The sequence below is a fragment of the Cupressus sempervirens genome, chromosome 10, assembly GCF_028749045.1.
Source record: "Cupressus sempervirens isolate cs-2001-9-10 chromosome 10, ASM2874904v1, whole genome shotgun sequence".
Lineage (NCBI taxonomy): Eukaryota > Viridiplantae > Streptophyta > Pinopsida > Cupressales > Cupressaceae > Cupressus > Cupressus sempervirens.
Genome location: NC_143127.1, coordinates 326,479,786 through 326,503,109, shown reverse-complemented (window position 1 = coordinate 326,503,109; position 23,324 = coordinate 326,479,786). Strand labels below are relative to the sequence as shown.

The window sequence follows — 23,324 nt, the reverse complement described above, 5'->3', positions numbered from 1 at the left end:
CGAGTCAATGCCTGTAATGCAATGGTGTGTCCTTTCTTCAGTGCAACCCGCATGGCTCTGAGGTAGTCCCTGCATCTGTCCTCATTTGACCCATAATCCTCCTTTGCCACATCGTCCATGATCCATTCCCCATCACTACTCGTCTCTGCCACTCCTGCGGTGACCATGTCTACATCTGATGCCCACCTCCTCCTTTCTGGGTGCATCCTCGAACTGTGGAACTGCCACCTTCTGTGGCTCTGATAGGGCGGGTGGTCCTGGGGAGACCCCTCCATGCCTCGGGGATTGAATGGACAGACCGACCTCTGCAGGAATGAGTCGGAACTGCTGTTGTAGAAATGCGCTTGCTGTATCCATCACCTCCATCTTCTCGAGCTGCTTTGTCTGTGTTGGCTTGATGCTCTCCTCTTGCTGTGCTAGTTGCGCCTCCATCAACAAGGACGAAATAGTGACCACAGCATCAGAGCCAATCACATCTAATCGGACCTGAGGTTCATGCTCTGGTGCTGGCAACTCTACTAACTCTGGGGCTGGCTCTGTTGGTGCAACAGGGTCTAGCGAACAACCCTGGGAAGGCATGCCCTCGGTAGTGGCCATAGGAAAAACAACATCCGCTGCGGCCGTCAGAAAAGCAACATCTGTAGTGGCCGCTGGTGCAACAACATCTGTCATTCGTGGGACAACATCTACCATTGCCCGTTGGACATCTGCCATTGTTCGTGGGACAACATTTTCCATTGTCGGTGGAGTCATAACGATTGGTGCATGGCGCTGGCCAAATAGAGGAATGTGTGATGTGGGAGTGGTCAAGTGCGCCGAAGTTGGCAACTGAGGCGGGGTGAAGAACGTGGACTTGCTAACTGCTGGGTCGCTGCCAACTTCTGCAAAATTACTCTCTTCCTCGGACTCAACCTTGCTGCTCTCTGAAGTGTCCTCCCGTCCGCTGTCCATGTCTCCATATGCCTCTAATCCTTGGAATACCTTCTTCTGCCCCTCTGCTGTTCCACCCATGTCCAAATGTCTCCAATGGAATATTGGAGGCTCTCCTGGTGCCAACTTTCCCCTCGAAGGAACCTCACAATCATCCAATGGTATTTGATTAATGGCTGCCTCCAGAAACAAGCCAATGGCATGGTTCGGCATAAAGAACGTCTGGTGCTGAGGTGTCATGAACTCCTCCATCCTGTCGGCGAGAACCGTAGCCCAATTGTACACTGTGCCATTCATGAATACAATTTGTGGCAAAGCTATATTCGACGCCCGACTTGCCCTTGTCAACTTGCTTTTGATGACATCCATGATGCATCTCTAGTGGCCCTCCTGATTAAAATCTCGCCGAAGCCTTTTGCATTTGGCACCCTTGACTACTGATTCCATTTCTTTTGGCATAAGATCACAGCCTACTAATTTCACCCAATATTCTTTCCTTTCCTGTGACAGCTTGTGGTTCTTGATTTCTACTTCCGTCCTCTTTGGCCAGGGATGCCAAAAACTCTAGTGAAATCCTTAGGTTTAAAAGAAACTGCCATGCGGTGCTTCTTGTACAAAAATGTACTGGTTCTGCTGTGCCTATTGTATGATTCTATCATAGTTCACAAAATCGATTCAAATAATCGAATGGAAAACATTGGAAGCTATATGGCCCAATGCACCTGTGCTCGTACCAGAATTTGTTTAATTACCTCTGTGTCCGGAGTTTCTTGCCACCATTTCCTACATTTGCTGCCATTGAGTCCTTCAAACTGAACCGTACGGTGTGAGAGTTCAGCCCTTACTTTTTGCTTCTTATTGCTGGATGCTGATGGCCTTGCAACTCGGATTCCGGAAGCCAAGACTTTGGCATTCTTCTCCATATTTGTCTTCAACTGGTTCTTCCGCTGCTTCTGTTTCTCTGCAGATTCCATAATAACGGCTTCTTGGTTGACCTTTATAATGTAGGGTTTCTCCTCCTGTCGCTTATGTCTTTCGTGGCAAAATTCTAACAATGCACACTTAGCTGTCCGAAACTTCCTAAAAATCTTCCTTAATACTTCTCTTTCTCCCATGGGCGGGGAAAAAGTCCGCACGAAGCTTGTTCTTCCTTGGCAAGCTTCCCTCCTTGGATAAATTTGTACACACAATGCCTTCTTTCCGTCACCGCTACCTTCCTTTCGCTTTTCCCACGGTGGCAAAAATTACCTTCCTTAACTTCTCTCGCGGCGAATAATGGCAAACTGTGCTAGCCAATTGCGCCACCATTCCACAGAGATTGAAATTAAGCCAAGTCGCAAACCTAGAAAGTACAACACATGGAGAGAACAGAGGCCACAAAAGTGGAAAACGTACGCCACTTGAGCAAACAATCAACATGTAAGGCTTGCCCTTGATCCTCCGGTACAGAGGCTAAAACTTAAGTATAAGATGAAGTCTACAAGTGCTGGAAACAAATCTCTCTGTAGTATCAGTGGCAAGGCTTGGAGACTTGATGACACATCTCGTCCTAATACATTGCCAAAGCTTACCAAGTGTCACAGCTTTCCATCACAGTCATGCTGTCCATTGTGTTGGGGTAGTGCATGGAATTATTCTTCATCAGTTCTAGCACCGCTTTCTTGCCCAATTTGCTATGAAGATTTGGATGTCACAGACTTCAATTTTGTTCCCTGTAATTGTGGATTTCGTCTCTGCTTGTTCTACCACAAGAGAATTTTTGAGCAAGATGGGTGGTGCCCAGGATGTAGGAAGCGATATAGTAATAATGATTCTAGTACCAAAGTGGCGAATGAAAGTTTTATGCTGCGGAGACGCAAAGGATAACCTGCAGGTTACCTTCTGTGGGCAAAGGTGTCCGCGGGACACCTCGTTCGCGGGATCCTCTTCTCTTTTTTTTTTTCAAATTTTGTTTTTTTTAATAAACAAAAAAATCAATTCTCCCTCCAAGATTCGCCATTCCCTGATGACGAGGGGATCGTTCTAGCATGACACATCTTTAGCTTTGAACTGTTGACTGCCTCTGGTATTTCTTGTCCATCTAATGTCCACAACTTTATTGCTCCATTGTCACCTACCTCCCGGATTTGGTATGGCCTGACCCATTTGACTTTAAACTTTTCTGGTTTGATTTCATTCCGTCCATCATACTTCAACACGAGCTGTCCTAGTTGGAACTTGTTCAGTTTCAGGTGTTTATCATGCCATGCCTTTTGCCTGTTCTGTGTCACCTCCGTGGCCCATTCTGCCAATAGCCGCTTCTCTTTGAGCTTGTTTAGATTATGCGACCTTTCCCTTGGGCTTTCCATGTTGCGTAGCATATTCTCTAGCGCGATCCTCAGGCTCAGTATCATGAACTCTGTTGGTACCACTGCCTCCTGTTCGAACATCAACTGGAACGGTGTGTTTTGTTGTCACCTTGTACGTCGTGCGGTATGCCCAAAGAGTAGAGGGCAGTTTTTCCTCCTAGTCTTCACCTTCGACCGCACATGACTTGTAGATGACTGCTATCAGGATCTTGTTTGTAGCCTCAGCCTATCCGTTTGCTCTTGGGTAGTATGGGCTCGATAATGAATGATAGATCTTGAATTCAATAGTGAGTAGCCGGATAACATGGTTAACAAAGTGTCCTCCCCTATCACTTGTCAACTGTAGTGGAATCTCGTACCTAGGAACAATTTGCTCATAAATAAATCTTGCTGTGCTTATTGCCAAGTTGTTCGGTAGTGCACATGCTTCGACCCACTTGGTCAGATACTTATGTCGCTACGACAATGTATCGACACCTTCTTGTTTTGCTCATCTTCAGAGGTCCGATGAAGTCCAATCTCCATCTTTCAAAGAGTTTCTGAGCGTGTGAGGGGTTTAGCGCTTCTCTTTGAGCTTGTTCAGATTATATGACCTTTCCCTTGGGCTTTCCATGTTGCCTAGCATATTCTCTAGCGCGATCCTCAGGCTCAGTATCATGAACTCTGTTGGTACCACTGCCTCCTGTTCGAACATCAACTGGAACGGTGTGTTTTGTTGTCACCTTGTACGTCGTGCGGTATGCCCAAAGAGTAGAGGGCAGTTTTTCCTCCCAGTCTTCACCTTCGACCGCACATGACTTGTAGATGACTGCTATCAGGATCTTGTTTGTAGCCTCAGCCTATCCGTTTGCTCTTGGGTAGTATGGGCTCGATAATGAATGATAGATCTTGAATTCAATAGTGAGTAGCCGGATAACATGGTTAACAAAGTGTCCTCCCCTATCACTTGTCAACTGTAGTGGAATCCCGTACCTGGGAACAATTTGCTCATAAATAAATCTTGCTGTGCTTATTGCCGAGTTGTCCGGTAGTGCACATGCTTCGACCCACTTGGTCAGATACTTACGTCGCTACGACAATGTATCGACACCTTCTTGTTTTGCTCATCTTCAGAGGTTCGATGAAGTCCAATCTCCATCTTTCAAAGAGTTTCTGAGCGTGTGAGGGGTTTAGCGGCATGAAGTCTCTCTTTAGTGGCTTCTCAGCCCTTTGGCAAGTGTCACAACCGATGACCCATTCCCGTGCACACCACAATCTTGCTAGTAGTATCTTCCTTGCCGTGGTGTTAGGTCCCATATGTCCTCCTGCCGGTCCCTCATGTGCTTCCTTCAATACTTTTAGTATTTCCTCCTCCAACACACACCGTCGCAAGATGTGATTTGGCCCCATTTTGTATAGTAACCCATTAATCAATCGAAATGTACGGCTCTTTAATACTAATTTTCGTCTTTCATTCTCTGGCATCTCCCTCGGTGGCTGTCCCATGGACAGGTACTCCCCAATACTCGTGTACCATTTTGATAGTACTGGAATTTGAAATAGCTGTACATTACGGAAATCATCATTCATGCCGCCATTCGCTGGTTCACCTGTTTTAATTCGCGACAGATGGTTTGTGCTGACATGTTTCTTCCTGGCCTGTACAATGATCTTGAAAGAAAATTCCTGTACCAAAAGTAGCCACCAGCTGATTCGTTCTTGGATGACAGCTTTATTCACCAGGTACAATAGAGCCTAATGGTCTACATAGAACACGAACGGTATTGCCAACAAGTAATGTCGAAACTTCTGCACTGCGTAGACCATTCCTAATGCCTCCCGTTTTGTTGTACTATAATTTTTCTCTGCCTTAGATAGTAGTCGACTAGTAAAATATATTGGGTGATCTAACCCGTGGCTGCCTGTCTGTGCCAAAGTTACTCCGATTGCATAGTTGGATGCGTCCACGTGAACATGAGATTCCTTGTTCCAATCTAGGTATGCCAGTATAGGTGCTGTGGCCAACCGTACCTTCAACCCTTCAAACGACTCATCCTGTTCTTTGTCCCATTTTAACGGTTCCCCTTTGCATGTTAACTTGTTCAGTGGGTATGATACTTTGGCAAAATTTTTGATGAATCTTCTATAATAGCCTACGTGTCCGAGGAATGACTTTACCTCCATTACATTTGTGGATGGTTGCATTTCCATTATGACTTTGACTTTATCCGGATCTGTTTTCAATCCTTCCTTACAGACTATATGTCCGAGCAATCTTCCCTGCGGAACCATGAATCTGCATTTCTTTGGGTTCAAGGCTAGACGCGCCCTTTGACATCTTTCCATGCATTCGCCCAACGCTACCAGATGTTTGTCCTCGGTGCTGAATACAAACCAATCATCCAGGAATGCCTTGAAGTTTCTGACAGACATTTTGTTGAATATGTGCAGTATGATTTGCTGGAACGTAGCCGGCGCATTGCATAGGCCGAATGGCATCCGGTTGTATGCATACACCCGTCTTCTAGCACAAGTATTGTTTTCAACTTGTCCTCTTTTGCTATGCAACTTTGATTATATCTCGAGAACCCGTCCATAAATGAATAGATCTCATGTCTAGCTACCTCCTCCAATATACTGTATGTGAATGGTATCGAGAAGGGGTCCTTAATTGTTACCGCATTGAGGCATCTGAAATCGACACATATCCTGATTTGGGTGGTATCCTTCTTCAGTGATATGACTATGGGCGACACCCATTCATTGGTTTGAACCTTAAAAATAATACTCGCCTCCAGCATCTAGTTAATTTCTTCTGTAACCTGCGCGGCATAGTTCTTATTCAACTTGTAAGGTCGCTTCCCTACTAGCATTGCACCTTCGATCAGTGAGATGCGGTGAACACACAGCTCCGGTGGAACTCCTTTCAAATCCTTATATGTCCAGGTGAATACATCTTTGTATTCGAAGAATACTTTAAATGCCGCCGCTTTTAGTAATGGATCCCACTTATCCCCCACTAGTATGTTTTTTGGTTCTGCCTCATCTCCCAAATTCATGGTTTGTGCCGTGGCTTCATCATATTTTATCTGCTTCCCTTGACCGAATTCATGTGTAGGTGTTTCATCCAGTGGTGCGTCTCCCTCTTTTATTTCCCTGAATTCTTTTGGAAATCTGTCTCCGTTGTCTCCTTCCTCTATCGTTAGTATGTTGCAGCTTTGGAATAGCTCGTAGTCCTCCATTTGCCAGTGGAAGAGGCTGTTCACCGAGTCCAGATCATCATCCGTTGATCCTCCTTCCAACCGTAGGACTCCTTCTTGATCTGGTTCCATTTGCTGCTTCCCTTCATCCTCTTCCTTGGAATCTGATGACAGAGCTTCTTTGCCCACCATTTGCGTGTGTAAATCAATGATGAATTTTTGTCTTTTTCTTTCCAGCGATAGTGTATTTTTCTTCCAGTCATGCTTGACCTTTGCTTGCATGAGCCATCTACGGCCTAGAATGGCGTCGTATCCTCTCTTTTTCAGCGGGATGACGACGAAGTCAAGTAGGAATGGCTGTGTTCCAGTTGTCACTGGTTGTGCCATCAGGACGCCAAGAGGTTTAATGCCATGTTGGTTCGCTGCTAGCAACTAGAATGTAGGTGGCCACAACGTCGGCTGTCCCAACCTCTTCCAAGTATCCTTTGGTAACACATTCACGCCGGAGCCTTTGTCCACAATTGTGTCTGTCAGAACCATTCCCAAAATTCCCATCTTGACGATCGCCGGAGGCCGTCCGGATGTAAGGGCTAGCAGCATTGGGTCCTCTGTATGTGCTCTACTTTCTTTCTCCTTTCCTTGTTCTCTTGGTAATTTGCGCCGATCGGAGCTAAGGCATTGTGAGCAGCAGATCGTTTATTTTGACGGGTATCTCAGTTTGTAGTATCTGCCGTACGATGTTCTGTTCCACGCAGTTCTTTGTTGAGGTACTTGTGGTGTCCCTCAAGTGTGCTTTCTCTGCCTGTGTTGCTTTCTCAATTTCCGTCCATACTTCCTCTAGTCTCTTCTTTTCTTCTGTCGGGTCAGGGTATAGTTTTGCTTGTTTCTGTGCGATTGCTAGAACCTCCTCTTCGTCCGTCTTGATGGTGATCAAATTGACTCCTGATTTTGGGCACTTAGCATCTTCATGATCTCCCGGATTGCACCATTGTCATAACAATTTTGGTGTATTTGCTGATGTACAATTTCATGCAAAATGGCCCCACAAAGTGCATGCTCAGCATTGAACCATCGGTCGGTCATTCTCATTGTACTGAATTCTACTGCGGCCCCCATTATTGTTGTTGGCATTGCTATTGGTATTGTTGTTTTGTCATCTTCTATTATTTTTGTACCCTCTTGACGTGGCATCCTCGTTGCTGGTGTTTCCGCTCCCTCCTGCCGTGGAAGCCTCCTGTGTGAGAAGTACTTGCTGAGGTCCTCTTGTTTTCATATTGAAGGGGCATTCTTTTAAGGAATGTCCCAAAATTTGGCAGATCTCACAGAACTGGCTCTTTGGACAGGATCCTTTCGTGTGTCTTTTTGTCTTACATTTTGTGCACCACAACTCATTTCCCTTTGTCTCTTTCTGCATATTCTTGAATTCTTTCATCATTCTGATCATATCCTTCTGAAGGGCTCGGACCTTCTTGTTGCCCTTTTCCTCATCACTGTTATCTTCTTCGGAAGACGCGTCATCCGAGTCGGATGAGCTACTTTTTTTCTTTTTTGTTTTCTGTTCACTCTCTAAGTCCATCGCCTGATTGTATGCTCTCGTGTATGATGATGGCGGCACAAATTTCATTTTCTTCCTCAACTCCGGCCGCAGTTTTGTGGTGTAGATTTTTGTTACAATTTCATTGTTGTCGCAGAGCAATTGAAACTAGTTGATAAATTCCTTTTTATCGTTTGCCCATGTATTTAATTTATGGGGATCCTTCTCGGCAAACCAATCAACTGCTATAGCCCTTACTGTTGTTGGAAATTGTCACACCCATTCAGCTGTGTTAGTTACGCCATTTGCCATCCAAATTGTTTCGCATGTCTTACAATGTCTAATTGGATCGGCCGTTCCATCACCATCAAACTTTGGTAACTTCTCCTTTGATCTTGCCATTATTACTTGATTTTGTGTACGGGCGTTGTTTGGCACTGCAACATTGGCGTTTTGCACTCCCACATCGGCGTTCGCACTCCCACACTGGTGCTTTGCACTCCCACACCGTTGCTTTGCACTCCCACACCGGTGCTCTCTTTGACAGTTGCGTTCTTTGGTGAAGAGGGGTCTTTGTTAAGCGAAGTTGTCTGTTCTTAAAGTGTATTGCGGACGAAGAGTTCACTCCACGCTTGTGCTCCCTCAGCACTCCGAGCCGTGCGAGTTAATTCCCTTCCGTTTGGATTCTCTTCCCTTGGTGTGTACAGGTTCAGAAATTCCTCCCTTGCTTCTTCCACCAAATCCAACCATTGTCGGGTCTCTTCCAACAATTCCTTGATGCTTTAATGTCCGTCGACAATTTGCTGAAACCTTCATCTGCACTCAGTTGTTGTGCCAAAATTAAATTTTAAATTAAATTTTCTTGTGCGGTGCGTATTCCATTTTTTCCCTTTACCTTATTTCTATCCTTGTTAAGCTGATTCAGCATTAATCTTCATTCCTCTACCTTCATTCCAGGTCCATGGGCAACGACGCCAAATGTTTACCGCATGGGTAAATAGATCAATGCATATAGATAATAAACAAGAACAACAATACTCCTTTTATTAGTTGCATATGCCAAGAGATTACATTATGCTCATGATGATTTACAATGATCTCAGATGGGGTATATATACTTCTTGCCGAACATTTCCAAAGGGGTCCGTCGGCTACATGACAATGCTAATCTACCCGTTGGCTACACAATGCTTACCGACGACATTATCCCGTTGGCTACACAATCTCTACCGATGATAGGTATGTCTTCAACATCTTTGTTTGGTGTCATCCTCTCTATGCTTATAGTAAGGTTTGTGATGCTCTCCTCATTTGACTTGAACATACTAGTGGAAAAAGGATAGTGTTTAGGTTGTACCCCATGATATGTTTTGGCTGGTGGAGTTACATCCATCTACGGTCAATGATGTGCAGAATGATTTCAAATTTACTCTTGTTCCCATCATAATATTACAAATTTGCTTCCTCCCTCTTAATTTAGGCCTTAAAGGGATAAGCCATTGCTATTTTATCCCCATTGACCAAACTTAGAATCTTGACCAAACACTTTATTACCTAAAAAAACAAGTTATGTGGCCACTTCAACATGCAGACCAAAACACTTCGTATTCTAATATGAACACCAAATATGTAATGTCCCTTGTCCCATCCTATGAGATTTGGACTGATTTCTCAAAGTTTAATTGCAAGAGACTAATTCTTGTACCCTTAAAAGAATTTGGACTATAATGATGTGCTAATTGCAAATATCAGCTTCCTAGCAAATATTGTCATGAGGATAAAATAATGAAAATAATCTTGAAATTGCAGTGATTAATCTTGTATCCCAATGCCTTATAATGTTATTTATTTTAATCATTTATAATACTAATTGTTACATATATTAATGATTAATATACTTGATTATTCTTCATAGAAGGAAATCATATCTTTATGCTCTGCTTAAATAGTACCAGTTTATAATTGCACTTTTACTTAATTTGTTGGGATTTTTCTTTAACATCAATTTATTTGTGTGGATTGGTTTGCTGACTGGTCTACTTGTCTTATATTGAATTTTAATCTCTTAGCCAAAAATATTGGTTTCTTAAGTTGTTGGTACGTATACCAATCTCTTCGTACTAAGTGGTTAGAACTGATCAAATAGGCAACTTCTGATAGATTATATATCTGTTTTTATAGGATATAATTCTGATACAATTTTTTATTGATCCAATCACAAGGTCAGTGCCATATGTATTTATTTTCTCCTATTCGATCTTACTACTACGGATATCAATACAAATTTCTTTTCTGACAATAGTTGTTCTCCTAAAATTTTACTCTGATAAATTGGCTCTATCCAGGAATACTTCGTAGTCTCAAAATTTCCCGATGCAAATTAAATAATGAAAACCTTGCAAAATGATTTAGTATTTTTGAATGTTAATCCCTTAGTTTGTTTACCAAGTGCAGATGTATACGGACATTTATTAGTCGAGTGGAAAATGTTCATCAAATGCGTGAAATGAACTTATAAACAGCTGTGAAATGCGGGCACAATATTTGACTGTTGTTTTGTGGCAATACAATTAAGTTTTCAACATACAAATGGATGTCGTCTAAAAGTGAGAATGGCATCAAAGGTGAGCACTGAGAGTGGCAGAAGGCCTCACAGGTCAGAATCCTGTATGAGAATGCCTTGTGTCGAATGATAATGCTGTTTGAGAATGGCGTCTGGCATTTTCATCTCCAAAAAATGACCCAAAAAAATGAGCATAAAAAACGTGAATTTGTAAAACCCTACAATGATTTGTTTCACCTTTGCTGACTTTACCACCAATTTTATCTCTAAATATATCATGCTATTTTCACGTTTTTTTATGATAATGTCGGGGTGCAAAAATGAAAAAATTGCTGGCAATATTAACAGCGATTATATCTTCATCGAGTTTGACTCGTGATATATCGTACTATAGGAGATATTTTCGTGAACGTTTCAACTATGGCAGCAAATACAAGTTCTATTCAGTTTGTAAGGGCTGTACTGTGCTTCCTGGGGGCTGACATCACCCCTATTTGACTGTAGCAATGCTATGTTTTTTGAAATGCCAACATTGGTCGGCCACAAAATTACCACAAGTTCATTTCTTTGCCTAGTACGGTTCCAAAAATATGATGTTTCACTTTATTAAAGTATATGCCCTCAAACATCTACTAGAGAGAAGGTATTGCCACTGCAATGGCCTTCAAAGTGATAAAAAATTGCGATAAATTATGTGACCCTCAATTCCACAAATACCTATCCTTTTGTGTTCTCTCTCGTCAAACTAAGGACCAAAGTAGAGTTGTAGATAAATTTGGTGATTTGTCTAGTGTCTTTAATCATACTTTAGATCCATCCATTCTTTCCAAAACTCTCAAGTATTAACTCTGGGCAACAGGTAGCATAAGAGCTCCAACAAATGGCGGGATACTGATTTTGAATAAGTTTTCTTGTGGCTACATATGCCACTGCATTGCTTGTGACGATTTTGACAATGTTCTCCACCTCAACATCTTGGATGACCCCCTCCAATAGATTGCACAAAGTCTTGATATTTTCCAGTTCATGCGAGACATGCAGAGACTTAGGAATACTGATACACTTCTCCAAGTCATAAAAATGTTTATTACTATCTGTTCTTACCATATTTCCATGTATGCAATAAATTGGTGGAACCCTTTTTCTTCCAGTATCATCCTATCTTCTTCTACTAGCTATTCATTATTAAAACCCACATCAACACTGGTTAATGCATTCCTCAATCCTTCCAATATGGAATTTTGACCCCATTAAATGGCATATTATTGTTACCAAGCACTTAGCTGCCATCATTGTCTCGTGGCATTTCTATTAGTACCAATCTACCTTAAAGTGAAGGTTGTACATTTGGAACATTGTGAGTGACAAAGAAATTAGGTGGGGAAGTCAGATAGTTGAAATGCTTCCAGTGGAGGATTCGAATCTGTGTGGAATGAAGTGAATCTCTAAATGATCATGGCCAGCTGATTCTATGCTTGAAAATTTTAGTGCTGAAATCAGGCACCTTAAAAAGTGGAAACTTAACTTAAATCAAAATAATAATTGGCTATGCTAATCCATGAACGCATACTCCTGAAAATGTGTATGACAGTTGCATGGTATTGGATGCTTAAAACTGCAATTATCTTGTCATAAAATCTGAAAAGAAATACACTGCACTGGAATGCATTAATCCTTGGAAAAGAGATTCTGTATGAATCATATTTAAAATTAGAATGTGCCCTTTATAGGCAAATGCACGAATAATCTAGCTATGAGAAACTAGAAGAGGTGTCGTTTAAAACTCCATTTTAAACTTACAACCTATCGGAGTGGCAATTGATATGTAAGTGGATTAGTTTAGGTGAAGTCTGGACCAATGAGGTCATTCTGCAGGTTCATCTGTAGCAATTGAAATGACGACTGCAGTTTCTGCAAGTGACTTGCAGCAGTTTGCTATTGCTTGGCAGTGATGGAAGTTCACTTGTAGTCATCTTTGGTTTCAGTTATCAACAAGAACACATCTATTAGCTTGATAGGATTGGTTCTAGTTGTAGTGATGTTGCAGGTGTGATCTGAGGCATATTGAATCTCATAGCAGTGCTGCAAGTATGACAGAATGGAATGGCATGTTGATTGAGTATGGTGGCATTGTGTGACAGTTGCTCAAGAGGACTGAATGCCATGTCTGAGTGTATAGTTCGTGGCAGCAAGGTTTAAGGTGACATAGGAAGTTGGAAGTGCAGTTCAAGCATTGTGACAGTTTTCTTTTATGGGAACAATCAAATGTCTTGATAATTACAATTTGTTGATCATTGGCATGGCTATTCATATGCCTTGGTGTTGACTTTTCCTCTCCTTTGATAGGTGTTTCTTTCTTAGACTAGTGACCTTTTTTGTTGTTATGAGAATGGGTGCTATCCTTGATGGATGTTGACATTCCTTGACAGCCAGGTATATTCCTTATGGGAGTGACTAATGAGTTTTGCTTGTGCACTCATTGTTTGCTGTGATGGATTTGCGAGAAGTGTCGTCCACATTCTAGGCTAGCATGAAATTCGAAGGGAAACAAAGGCAGAAGGTGAATTGATTGACGAATATTATAACTCCTTGTTATATGGCATGGTAAGTCATATGAGTAGGGGGTGGGTTGAGCAAGAAGAGATGGATCAGAGCCGTCCTGCCACAAGTGTGTTGCTGCCTGGTCAACAATTATAGTCAAAACCATCCATGATCATTTGAGAACTTGATATTGTAAGAGTAATGCTCTTGATAGGCAAAGCTTGTTGAAATCATAGATGCAAAACTCACGTAAAACTCGTCAAGTAGACAAAAACTCACGAGTTGGCGGAGTAATTACCACTTTTTCTTGCCAAGAAAACTCAGTTTTTCAGATTATATGCAGAATATTGTAGAATACTCTGTTGTAACAACATGATAAGGTCTGACCAGAAAAAATAAGTATCATTTTTATCACTTTCCTTTGGTGCTCAAGAGACAAAACAACCTCCCAAGCTTGTGCCTGCAACATATACATCCAGGATGTAGGTTGAGCCACAACCAGTCATGCCGAGCAAGGAGGCACAACCACGATGGACTTTAAAACTAGACCCTCTAGCTATTCCATGGTTTTTACTAAATTCGGGTATAGGAAGATGTAAATTGTTTTTATGTTGTATTAGTGTTACATGGGGACACATCCTAGCCCTTGATCCTCGCATTCTAGGGTGTCCCCACATCGTCTCCCAATTGCCACCCCACTGTTGCCTAAGTGCCACCTAGCCGCTGTCAGAACTCATAGACGACACAACATCCCTGAAACGGCATGAGAACACCAAGTTGTCCGTTGATGTTGCGGGGAGATTTGTGTGTTCCCTGGCGGAGGACAATGGGTTAAGTGGATTTGCACGCAAAAACATTAACAATGTTGCATTTCCAAGGGAGTTGAAACACGCTAGTTAAAAACAAAAGGGGGAAATTGTGTTGAATCAAAGTTGCTTTTTCTAGACTCAATTTAGTGAATTCCAGTAATTAGGAGTTTCCCTTGAGGGATGATTAGAGGCCTCCCTTCACTACATTTTGACATTTTGTACTTGTTTTGATATCATGCCACTCATTGTAAACTGCAATCATCTTCATGTTATATTTGATATATCATATAATAGAATTCTTCCATTCGCCAATTGGACAACTTCATTTGTGAAATTGAAATTTTATTTAGTATTCTAATATTCTATTGATATTCAATTTTCAAGTATTTAGTTTTTACTATTTTTCTATTTTACTTATTATACATCTTTTCATGATCATTTCAAGTACTATATGTTAGTATATAGATATACAACACCGGCCCCTGTTTTGGGAACCCGTCCCAATGTTCCCTCGCCCCCTTGTTCCCCTGGTCCCTCGTAACACTGTTTTGGGAACTCAGCTCGTTTCTTTTGTTTTCTTATTTACTGATTCATTATATGCATTTTCTCATTGTATTTTGCAAATGAATTTCTAATTAAATTTAAGCAATTGTTAAGCAGTCGAGTTTTTGCCAAATTTTTGGTGAGTTTTTTCACTTTAGTTGGAACCATACAGAACTGGTTGGCAAATGTAGGATCCAAAGCCATGTAATTGAGAAGAGATCAGAGTTTGGTTGGCAGAGAGAAAGCATTGAAGGATAAGAATGCAAATAAAAGTGTGTTGTATAGAACCTTTTCAAAATTTTGTTTTAGCAGAGGTTGCATGCTGAGCCAGTGTGGCTGATGGAATGAGTTTCCAGACTGCTGCAAGTGGACAGTAGATCCTCTGCATGGAGGCTTTAGCTCTTTTTTTCAACTGTATTATGTAGAGCAGAAATTTAAGTTCTCTTCAAGACATCCTATGGATGTATTATGAAACATGTATGAGTACAGTGAGTGACAACGAGGAACATGGTATTGAAGAATAAACATGCAACTAAAAGTTTGCGGGATAGTACCTTTTCAAAATTTTGTTTCAGCAGAGGTTGCGTGCTGAGCCAGTGTGGCTGATGCACTTAGTTTTTGGACTGCTGCAAGTGGACAGTAGATCCTCTGCATGGAGTTTCTAGATCTTTGCTTTCCACTGTAGCATGTGGAGCAGAAATAAGACAGTTTATGGATGCATTGTGAAACATGTATGACTATGGATTTGTGACAATGAAGATCATGGTTCACTCTTCCTGGGTTTTTCTGCCCACTTAAGGTTTCTCTAGAGTTAATCTTGGGTTGCATGTTTCTTTGTCTGTTTATGTGTCCGAGCATTTTGAAGTTCTCTATATTTCCTTGATTTGTACATTGATGTAGTTTGAGAGATTTGCCTTAAAAATGCCGATGTGGTGGACTGCAGCATAGTTGCCCTGGTTTACATATGAGAGACTAATCGGTTAGCTAGTTTGACTAATAAATCAATCTAGCATAATAACTAATAAATCCAAATCAATGTGGTTGAGAATAAGTTACACTCACAAATAAACTAAACTCTCAAATAGTTGATTTGTTGCTAATCGCAAAGTTTGCTACATTCATAGCTGGGTCTTGTTCTCCTATATAACTAATCCTCCACATGCAGTTCTTTTGTTTCTATAAAGGTCCGGAGCTGCTGCTTCTGGTACTGCTGTGACAACGCCAACTGAGCAACTCAAGGCAAAAGTTATTAAACAGATTTACCGCTCAAGATTGTCTCATTTGACCTTTTGTAAAGTGCAGTTATTGGCTTGGAGTGCTCCCTTTTTTAGCATTAGAAGTTGAGACTACACTACATTTCCTACCCTTGTGCTATAAATGTTAATTTGTTTTTGACAGCCACTTACTCAACACACAAAGACAGAACTCAGATTCCACTTTGAGAAGAAAAACTGTCAGATTCTGATTTCAAAGTGAAATCCATAGTGAATTAGATTCTATACAGACGAGAAGAGCCAAAAGAATGGCATGAAAAAGAAGCAAATTAATGTCAAAGTTCTAAGAGGGATTCAAACTGGAATCTGAAAGAAAACAGGACATATCTGGAAGCAATAAAAATAATGTGAGGCTGCGTAGATCTTGGAAGGAAGTCCCATAAAAATTTAAAACACTACAGAAAAATGCTTGCCCTAAAGGCTCAGAGTAGAAGGAAAGTTCTGGATTTATTAATATTGGTGGCCTGCCTTAAAGCAGACTCAATGATACACAATTTGCACAGAAAGATATATTTAGGGGATCTAAAGAACACTTTTGATGAGTGATTAATTGAGCTAATTTGATTTTGGTCAAGCATACTATTCTTTGTAGAACCGAAGAAACTCCATTGAGGAATATCCAGCAGGCCCTTTCGTAACGTTTAAAGATATCAGGCCTAGCCTGCAAACCTTCGCTCACGGTTTAATTATGTAGCCGGATGAATGAGTTTGTGAACTTAGTGATGCCACTGGAAATTTGTTTTCCCTTCACAAATTATTCATGTTCATAGAAAGTTAATAAAGAATTGGTTTCATTCTATTTGTAATTACCTTTGACATCAAATTCTAAACAATGTTGTTGAGAGATTGGATGATAACCATCAATGGACTTTGCTTCTTGCCGTTGAGGAATAAGTGCAGTGACGTTAATATTCACAATGTTTAGTTATCCATTTGACCTATAAGACTGCTTGAATGTTTCAATGCTATCAAAACCCATAATCCCTCAAATGTATTGGGAAAAGGTATTAGAATAGCCATCACAACTGGGGGCCCTGTCACCTTTAATAGCAAAGAAAATTTATGTGACATCCTACATTACATGAGCATTATGAGCTTGTTTTGATCAGGGTTTACTTTAGTGGTGAATCTCACTCATTGGGGACCCTGAATTTGGCAAATTGTTTTGCACTTTTGGGGTGGCGACATCGCCTGCACTTTATGAAAACTGGGTCCCATGCTCGGACCAATTGCCAATAATGATACATAATCATTTTATTTTGACGAGGACTTCGCCAATGGTAAATTAAATCTTTTCACCCACAATTTCTATGGCTTGTCTTATTTGATGGTCGCATTTGCCAATATATGGTAAAACTTTTAAGTTAGATTATATGATAAGTACATATACTTGGCATGTGTCTCTATTTTGGAGACTTTCCAAGTAAGTTTTTATCATTTTAAGCTTTGGCCCGAAATGGATTTGACTGTGGACATGTGTCATTACTTTGAAGATTTCCTCTATAACTTTTTGTCCTTGAACATTTACGCTCGAAATAGGATTTATACCATCGATTTACAATCATCTAATGGTTATTAAAATGAATTACTATGTTTTAGATGATATAGAATATGGTTTCTAGGTATTCATACTTTTGGTCACGATTTTCTTCAATAATTAAAGATTCGCCAGGGTTTTACAGAATTTTCATATGACGGAAAAAAAATTGCCAATGAAATTAAATTTTTTCCAAGTTTGAAAAAAAAATTGCCAATAGAAATTAATTTTTTCCCCCTAAAATGATGTTGGATTCGCCAAGAGTTTATAATTTTTTCCAAAGGGGGGTTTCTTAAAGTTATATCTGGTTTTGATCTTTGGCAACAAGGGTACAAATAGTTGACAAGAGATAGTGATACAGGTTTAATCCAGGTTGCCAATTCCAGCATTGCAGCAATCTTGTTTCTATCCTCTTTGGTGACCAGTCCTGGCACTTGTTAGTTGAACTATTTTATTTATAACAAACAATTGTTCTGTATGATCTCTTCCTTCTGCCAGGAATAATGTTTCTTTCATCTCTCCTCCTCCGTAGTATCTTTCATATTTTATATTGATATCATTTTGAAACTTGGGATAGCCATTCTGATACATCTGTAAACAAGAATCAATATCCTTGCAATATATAATTGAATTTGACAGTAATAGGTTACTTAGTAATTTAAGACAAAATTGGAATATCACATATTTTACTTTTTTAATTTTTGCCTTTATATTTTTTTTACTTAAAAACCTGCAGCTGCTTACCTGCAGTATTTAAATGCCCATGTCTACTTTCTTTTTTATGTAAATATGTTAGTCAACAGAATTTTATTAATGTAATTTGATTTTGTTGCATGTAATATTGGTCATGTTTTGCCTCGAGTTTAGAATAGTATGTATTTGCAGATGATTATTTTGGAGATCAATATCAACTGAAAACATGCCAATTGGATGAAACAGTATGCATTCCCAATAAATCATGACAATTTTTTTTTTGTAATCAGTTTTGCCAGGTTTCTCATCACAAATTTGTGAGCGAATTGGCAGTGCATGCGGTATGGAAGTCAAATATACAAATAAAATTTTAAAGTCAAATGGAATGCATTGGATTCTTCCTTTCCCAGTTCGCACCCTTGCTTCTAGTTTTGCAACAGAGTCCAATCATCAATCCAAGGAAGAGGTTTGCAACTTTATTTTTCCAAACATTTCAGAGTGACATTTTGAAGTACTCTAGAGTCTAAAGCATGAATTCTGCTGCCAAAACTTGTTTTTGTCAACACAAGCTCAATGCAATTTTTCAATACATTTTGATGGTTTATATTTCCAGTGCTGTAAGAAGTTGTGTTATGCTAATTCTACTCAATATGTTTCTTTTGATTTGACATCAATTGAGTTTATACTCTATCGTGATATAACATTTTAATTTTAATATGAAAATTCAAGCCATGTATAAGTTACACATGTTGGGCTTTTCTTATGTAATTGAAATGTTGTGGCTTGCTTATTTGAAGTAAAAACAATGATTTGTTTTCTCCATATGATTGTTTGTTAAGTCTTTCTAGGGTCTCTGCAGAATGTATTGCACAGATAAATGGGAGACAACAACTATTTCATCAAGGAATAGGACTCTTATTTTGTGCACACACACACACACACACAGAGATGTGTACGTAGTTTTAGAAGTAGCAATATATCAAAACTTGATAGACCCATTTTTTATTTGGACTTATTAATTTCAACAAATTAAGCATTTAATTTATTAAAAGCCTTAAATTTCTTGCAGGATACAGTTACAAAACATATGAGATGAACCTGTGGAACATTGGAAAAATGTTTTCAATTAAATTTGAATAAAAAAGAAGTGCAATATTGTATATAAATGTGAGTACAATAGCCAAATGTATGATCTGAATCACTAAAAAGGAGTTACAGTTCCATTCAAGTTTCAACATTTTTCATTTTTCTGTTCCCTGTACACTTTCTTAGAACAGCTTAGGTCTCATTACTCTGTTGGTTTTGGTTCAGACTTTGCGCTTGAGTTACAAGGTAATGAATCCTCAAGACATCCTGCGATTTTAGCCACAATCTTTTCTAATCCAATGCCTCCTACTTTGCTTCTGCTGTACTCATCTCTGCTTGCCCCTTAAAATCAAGAATCTCATTTTTGTAAACATGTAATTTGTTTGGGATGGTGAAGTCAATATATGAAGCAATATTGTCCAAGTCAATGACTTAATAACTAACTTAGACCTCAAGTTTTGTAAGAAAAGGCAAGGTTATTTTATATGAAGATGAGGTTATTGACTTTGTATTCTCTTTCAAACTATGGCGTGTATCAAAGTTTCCTTGCCCAAAATATAACATTTGCATTGATTACATGCTTGAACAATAACAAAAAGCTTTTGCTCACTTGTTGGGTAGTTTCTCAGTGATGCAATGAATGTCTCACTTTGGGAAGCCAAATGGCCACTCTAAATGACAACTACTCTAAATGCATATTGTAATGCAACGGTCTCAATTTCAAATGTTTGTTGAAGATTCAATGATGCAACCATTGGTGTGGAAGACTTTATATTTCAATTCTTTAAATGCTTTTAGTTTTGTAGTTGATCAGATGAACTTGGCTTTGACAACCACCTATGAGACATTGGTTTAGTGGCCAAGTTACATGAGCAAAACCATGTAGAAATCTTTTGCCGAAATTTTCCAAACCCAAAAGTTGTAGATTGCTAAGAGATTATTTGCTCATGGCTATTCTTCAATGGCTTCAATCTTGTTGAAGTCCACATCCTTGTTGTGTGTTTGTATTATATACCAAATACTATATTTTCCACTTGGCAAATGAACAATTCTTCTTGTTTGCATAAAACTTATGTTTCCTCAGTTTGTCAGACACTTGTTCTATATGGTGCATATGGTCATACCGTGTTTTTTTTAGATTGGGACATATCAAGGTAGATTACAACAAAGCAAGTGTTGAATAACTTGAGGATGCCATTTTATTATCCACGTGAATGTCGCTTGAGTATTGGTCAGGGCAAAAGGTGTGGGTAGGCATTTGAACATATCTTCTCTTGTGTTGAAGGCTGTCTTTGCGACTTCTATGAATATAATAGGAATCTGATGGTATTGAGACTTAAGATTGTCTTTTGTGATGAACATTTCATCATGGAGCTGGTTAGAGAAATCCTTAATCCTTATAACAAGGTAGTGTTTCTTCACTATGATCTTACTGATAGCTCTGTAGTCATTACGCAACCTCCATTTGTTGTCTTTTTCTTTGTGTAAGCATAATGGGGCTGCCACAAGGTAATGAGCTAGGCCTAATATGTCATTTATCCATGACTTTGGTGGTATCCGGTATATCCTAAAAATTTCTTCACTATTGGCGTGGTCTTTGATGGTGGTAGGTTTAGTATTAATGTGATCTTCATAGTGTCTACCATCTACCCTTCCTTGAATGTGATGTGGCCTAAAAATACCAAAAACATACATTCTTTAGAAATGTTTTGCAGCACAAAGAAGCATTAGGTAGAGGAAGTCCATGAATTGAGTCAATAGTATGTCTTGTGTTGTAGTGTGTAGGCATTCCCCTTTGTGAATGAAACATATTTTTTATTTTTTACCAATTTGTAGCTCCACTCTAAGGCCTTTGTTGCTATTACTAGAGAAATTGCAAAATCTTTTGATATTACAAGGATGTTTTTATGTTTAGGAATTTACTCTTGAAAGAGATAACTATGTAAGAGCATGTAAAGAAGTAAGAAAAATGTAAATATTCACCTTACTTGATGAAACTTGTAACAAGCTATTTTTCCTAACCAAAATTAACAATTATATCATCATTTAAAATATGTTGCTTTCCATATTCACATGAAGGACAGTTATAACAGATGTTTTACATTTTCACATGAAAGGAAAATTAACTGCTATAGCAGAATATCTCAATTAATCTTCACTAACAAATGAGAGAATATTCATAACTAACCATTCACTTGATGGAAAGACAGATCATTCAACAGCATCTAAATATGAAGAAAATAGTTGCAACAATTGACTAAACTTGATTTAGTACATAAAAGAATAATACCTGAGTAGATCCTGACTTTGTCTTGTGCAAGTCTCCGCATCTGGTGGAGAGAAGAAGCATAGTCAGAGGCTTAACCTCCTAATCGCGGACCCTAAATATCGACACACAATCTCAACCAAGAAAGGCCCTCCCTGTGTTGAATTAGGCATGGGACACCACTAATCCTACCCCCTGAGCATCCTGGTGTTAAGAGTGTAAGCTACATAGCCAGCTAGGCCATGGAGTCCTTCCCATCAGCCCATCTATCCGACTACATGCTATCTTCGCTTTTATTGATCACAGCAACAAGCATGCCACTAACCTACTTTGGCCAAGGATTTGTGTGGGCACTATGTACCTGATCGCCCACCGCTTGATCACCATGAACTGACTTAGTTTAGTAGGTTTTGCTTATGTTCATTAACTGTTTAATCTGTTTCTGAATTCTTTCTCTTATCTTGCAGGTTTAGCTCACTGTTCATTTGCTATTAGCCCACACTCTTCATCTCGACCTTGCTGGTCATCCTTGATGAATCTCAGTTTGGCTGTCTATATCCTTGAACAGTCTCTGTTCATCACTGTCAAATTTTCTGCTCAGCCTGGGCTATACCAGACATAAATAAAAGAGGTTCATGGTATTACATAACAATTTTCTTAACTCTCTAAGAGTACCTTCTCTTATCTCAGAGGCATATGGATGATGCCCTCGTATAAGTATTGCACAGAGTTGCAAATCCTTCCAATTTAATTTAAGTTCTGAAAGTAATAATCATAACAGTATGCAATCAGATATTTCAGACCCCTTTTGCTTATACTTAACAATCAGACTTATGTAAACAAGACATTCAATTTGGACCTAGTCCGTCTAGTTCTATTCAAAATAGCAACGCTTTTCGTCAGATTATGAAGTAGAATTTCAGGGCCCTCACAAATAATAAAAGAAAACCAAGTAATGCAGGAAATGCGCGACCTGGCTTGTCAGTAGAGGTATTATCACCCTCACTGCTGGTAGTTACCTAAGAACTAGATTTGTGTGACATGACTCCTTGACAGTAGATTATCAAGCCTCTAGCTATCGCTGGTAAGAACAGTTTCCAGAAGGCAAACTGCAGGTGAGAAACAATGGCTAGTATGCAATTCTCAGGTATGAATCAACACTATAAATGCCAAACACAGATAAGAACAAGGGACTGATATTGAAACTGTCTCAAATACATGACACTGCGAATGCAATTTGCAGATGACAATGAAATTGCACATAGCAAGTATGAATTTAATCACCGATATGGAGTGTGCTCGTTGGTATGAATGCAATTGCCTATATTGGAATTGGATGGCTGTTACAAATGCATGCTTGACTTAAGATATGCACTAGCAAACGAGCGTAGCAAATACACGAGTTACACTCAACCATAAAATTGAAAGGCCAACAATATCAGAATAGGCCTCTTTTGATCATAAAGGCCCTATGAAAGAATATAAAATATATAGGCCGCTGGAAATATAGAGGGCCGATGACTCAAAATAATAATTTTAAAACATTGCGTAAGAGGTGAAATTATTAATTTGCTCTCAATGTGTTAATATCAAGACACCATCTTGTGTCTACCTATACTCGTTTGCATGTACACATGCATGTATATTTATGTAATATTGTAAAGATATGTATCTTGTGTATACGTCATATGTTAAGTAAGTGTATACGTTCATTTACACCATATTTGAATTTATGCATATGTACGTATATATGTATATCCATCTAGTTACCTGTAATGTCCCTTTTCGATAAAGCTAAATAATCATATATATATATATATATATATATATATTTGCCATATTAATTATTTTATATTAATTTCAATTTCCAATAAACTAATACAAATTAACTAATAGTATTTGGGAAATAAAATAATTAAATGTTTTTAGATTGATTAAAATAATAATCAAAATAATTAAGAAATCAGTTCTACGGCAGTTCACGGGTCCCTACTAGATTATTACAATTTAAATATTGACTG

General features: G+C 39.3%; 1 protein-coding gene across 2 annotated transcripts in view; it reads left to right on the top strand.

Moving 5' to 3' along the window:
* Nucleotides 1-23,324, top strand: part of LOC149533942 (putative mitochondrial import inner membrane translocase subunit TIM21) — a 173,383-nt gene that overhangs the window by 48,042 nt on the left and 102,017 nt on the right. For both annotated transcript variants that reach the window (XM_089804299.1, XM_089804300.1), the window contains exon 4: nucleotides 18,242-18,417. In XM_089804299.1, coding sequence (XP_089660425.1) covers nucleotides 18,242-18,417 — 176 coding nt within the window. The remainder of the gene's footprint in view (nucleotides 1-18,241; nucleotides 18,418-23,324) is intronic.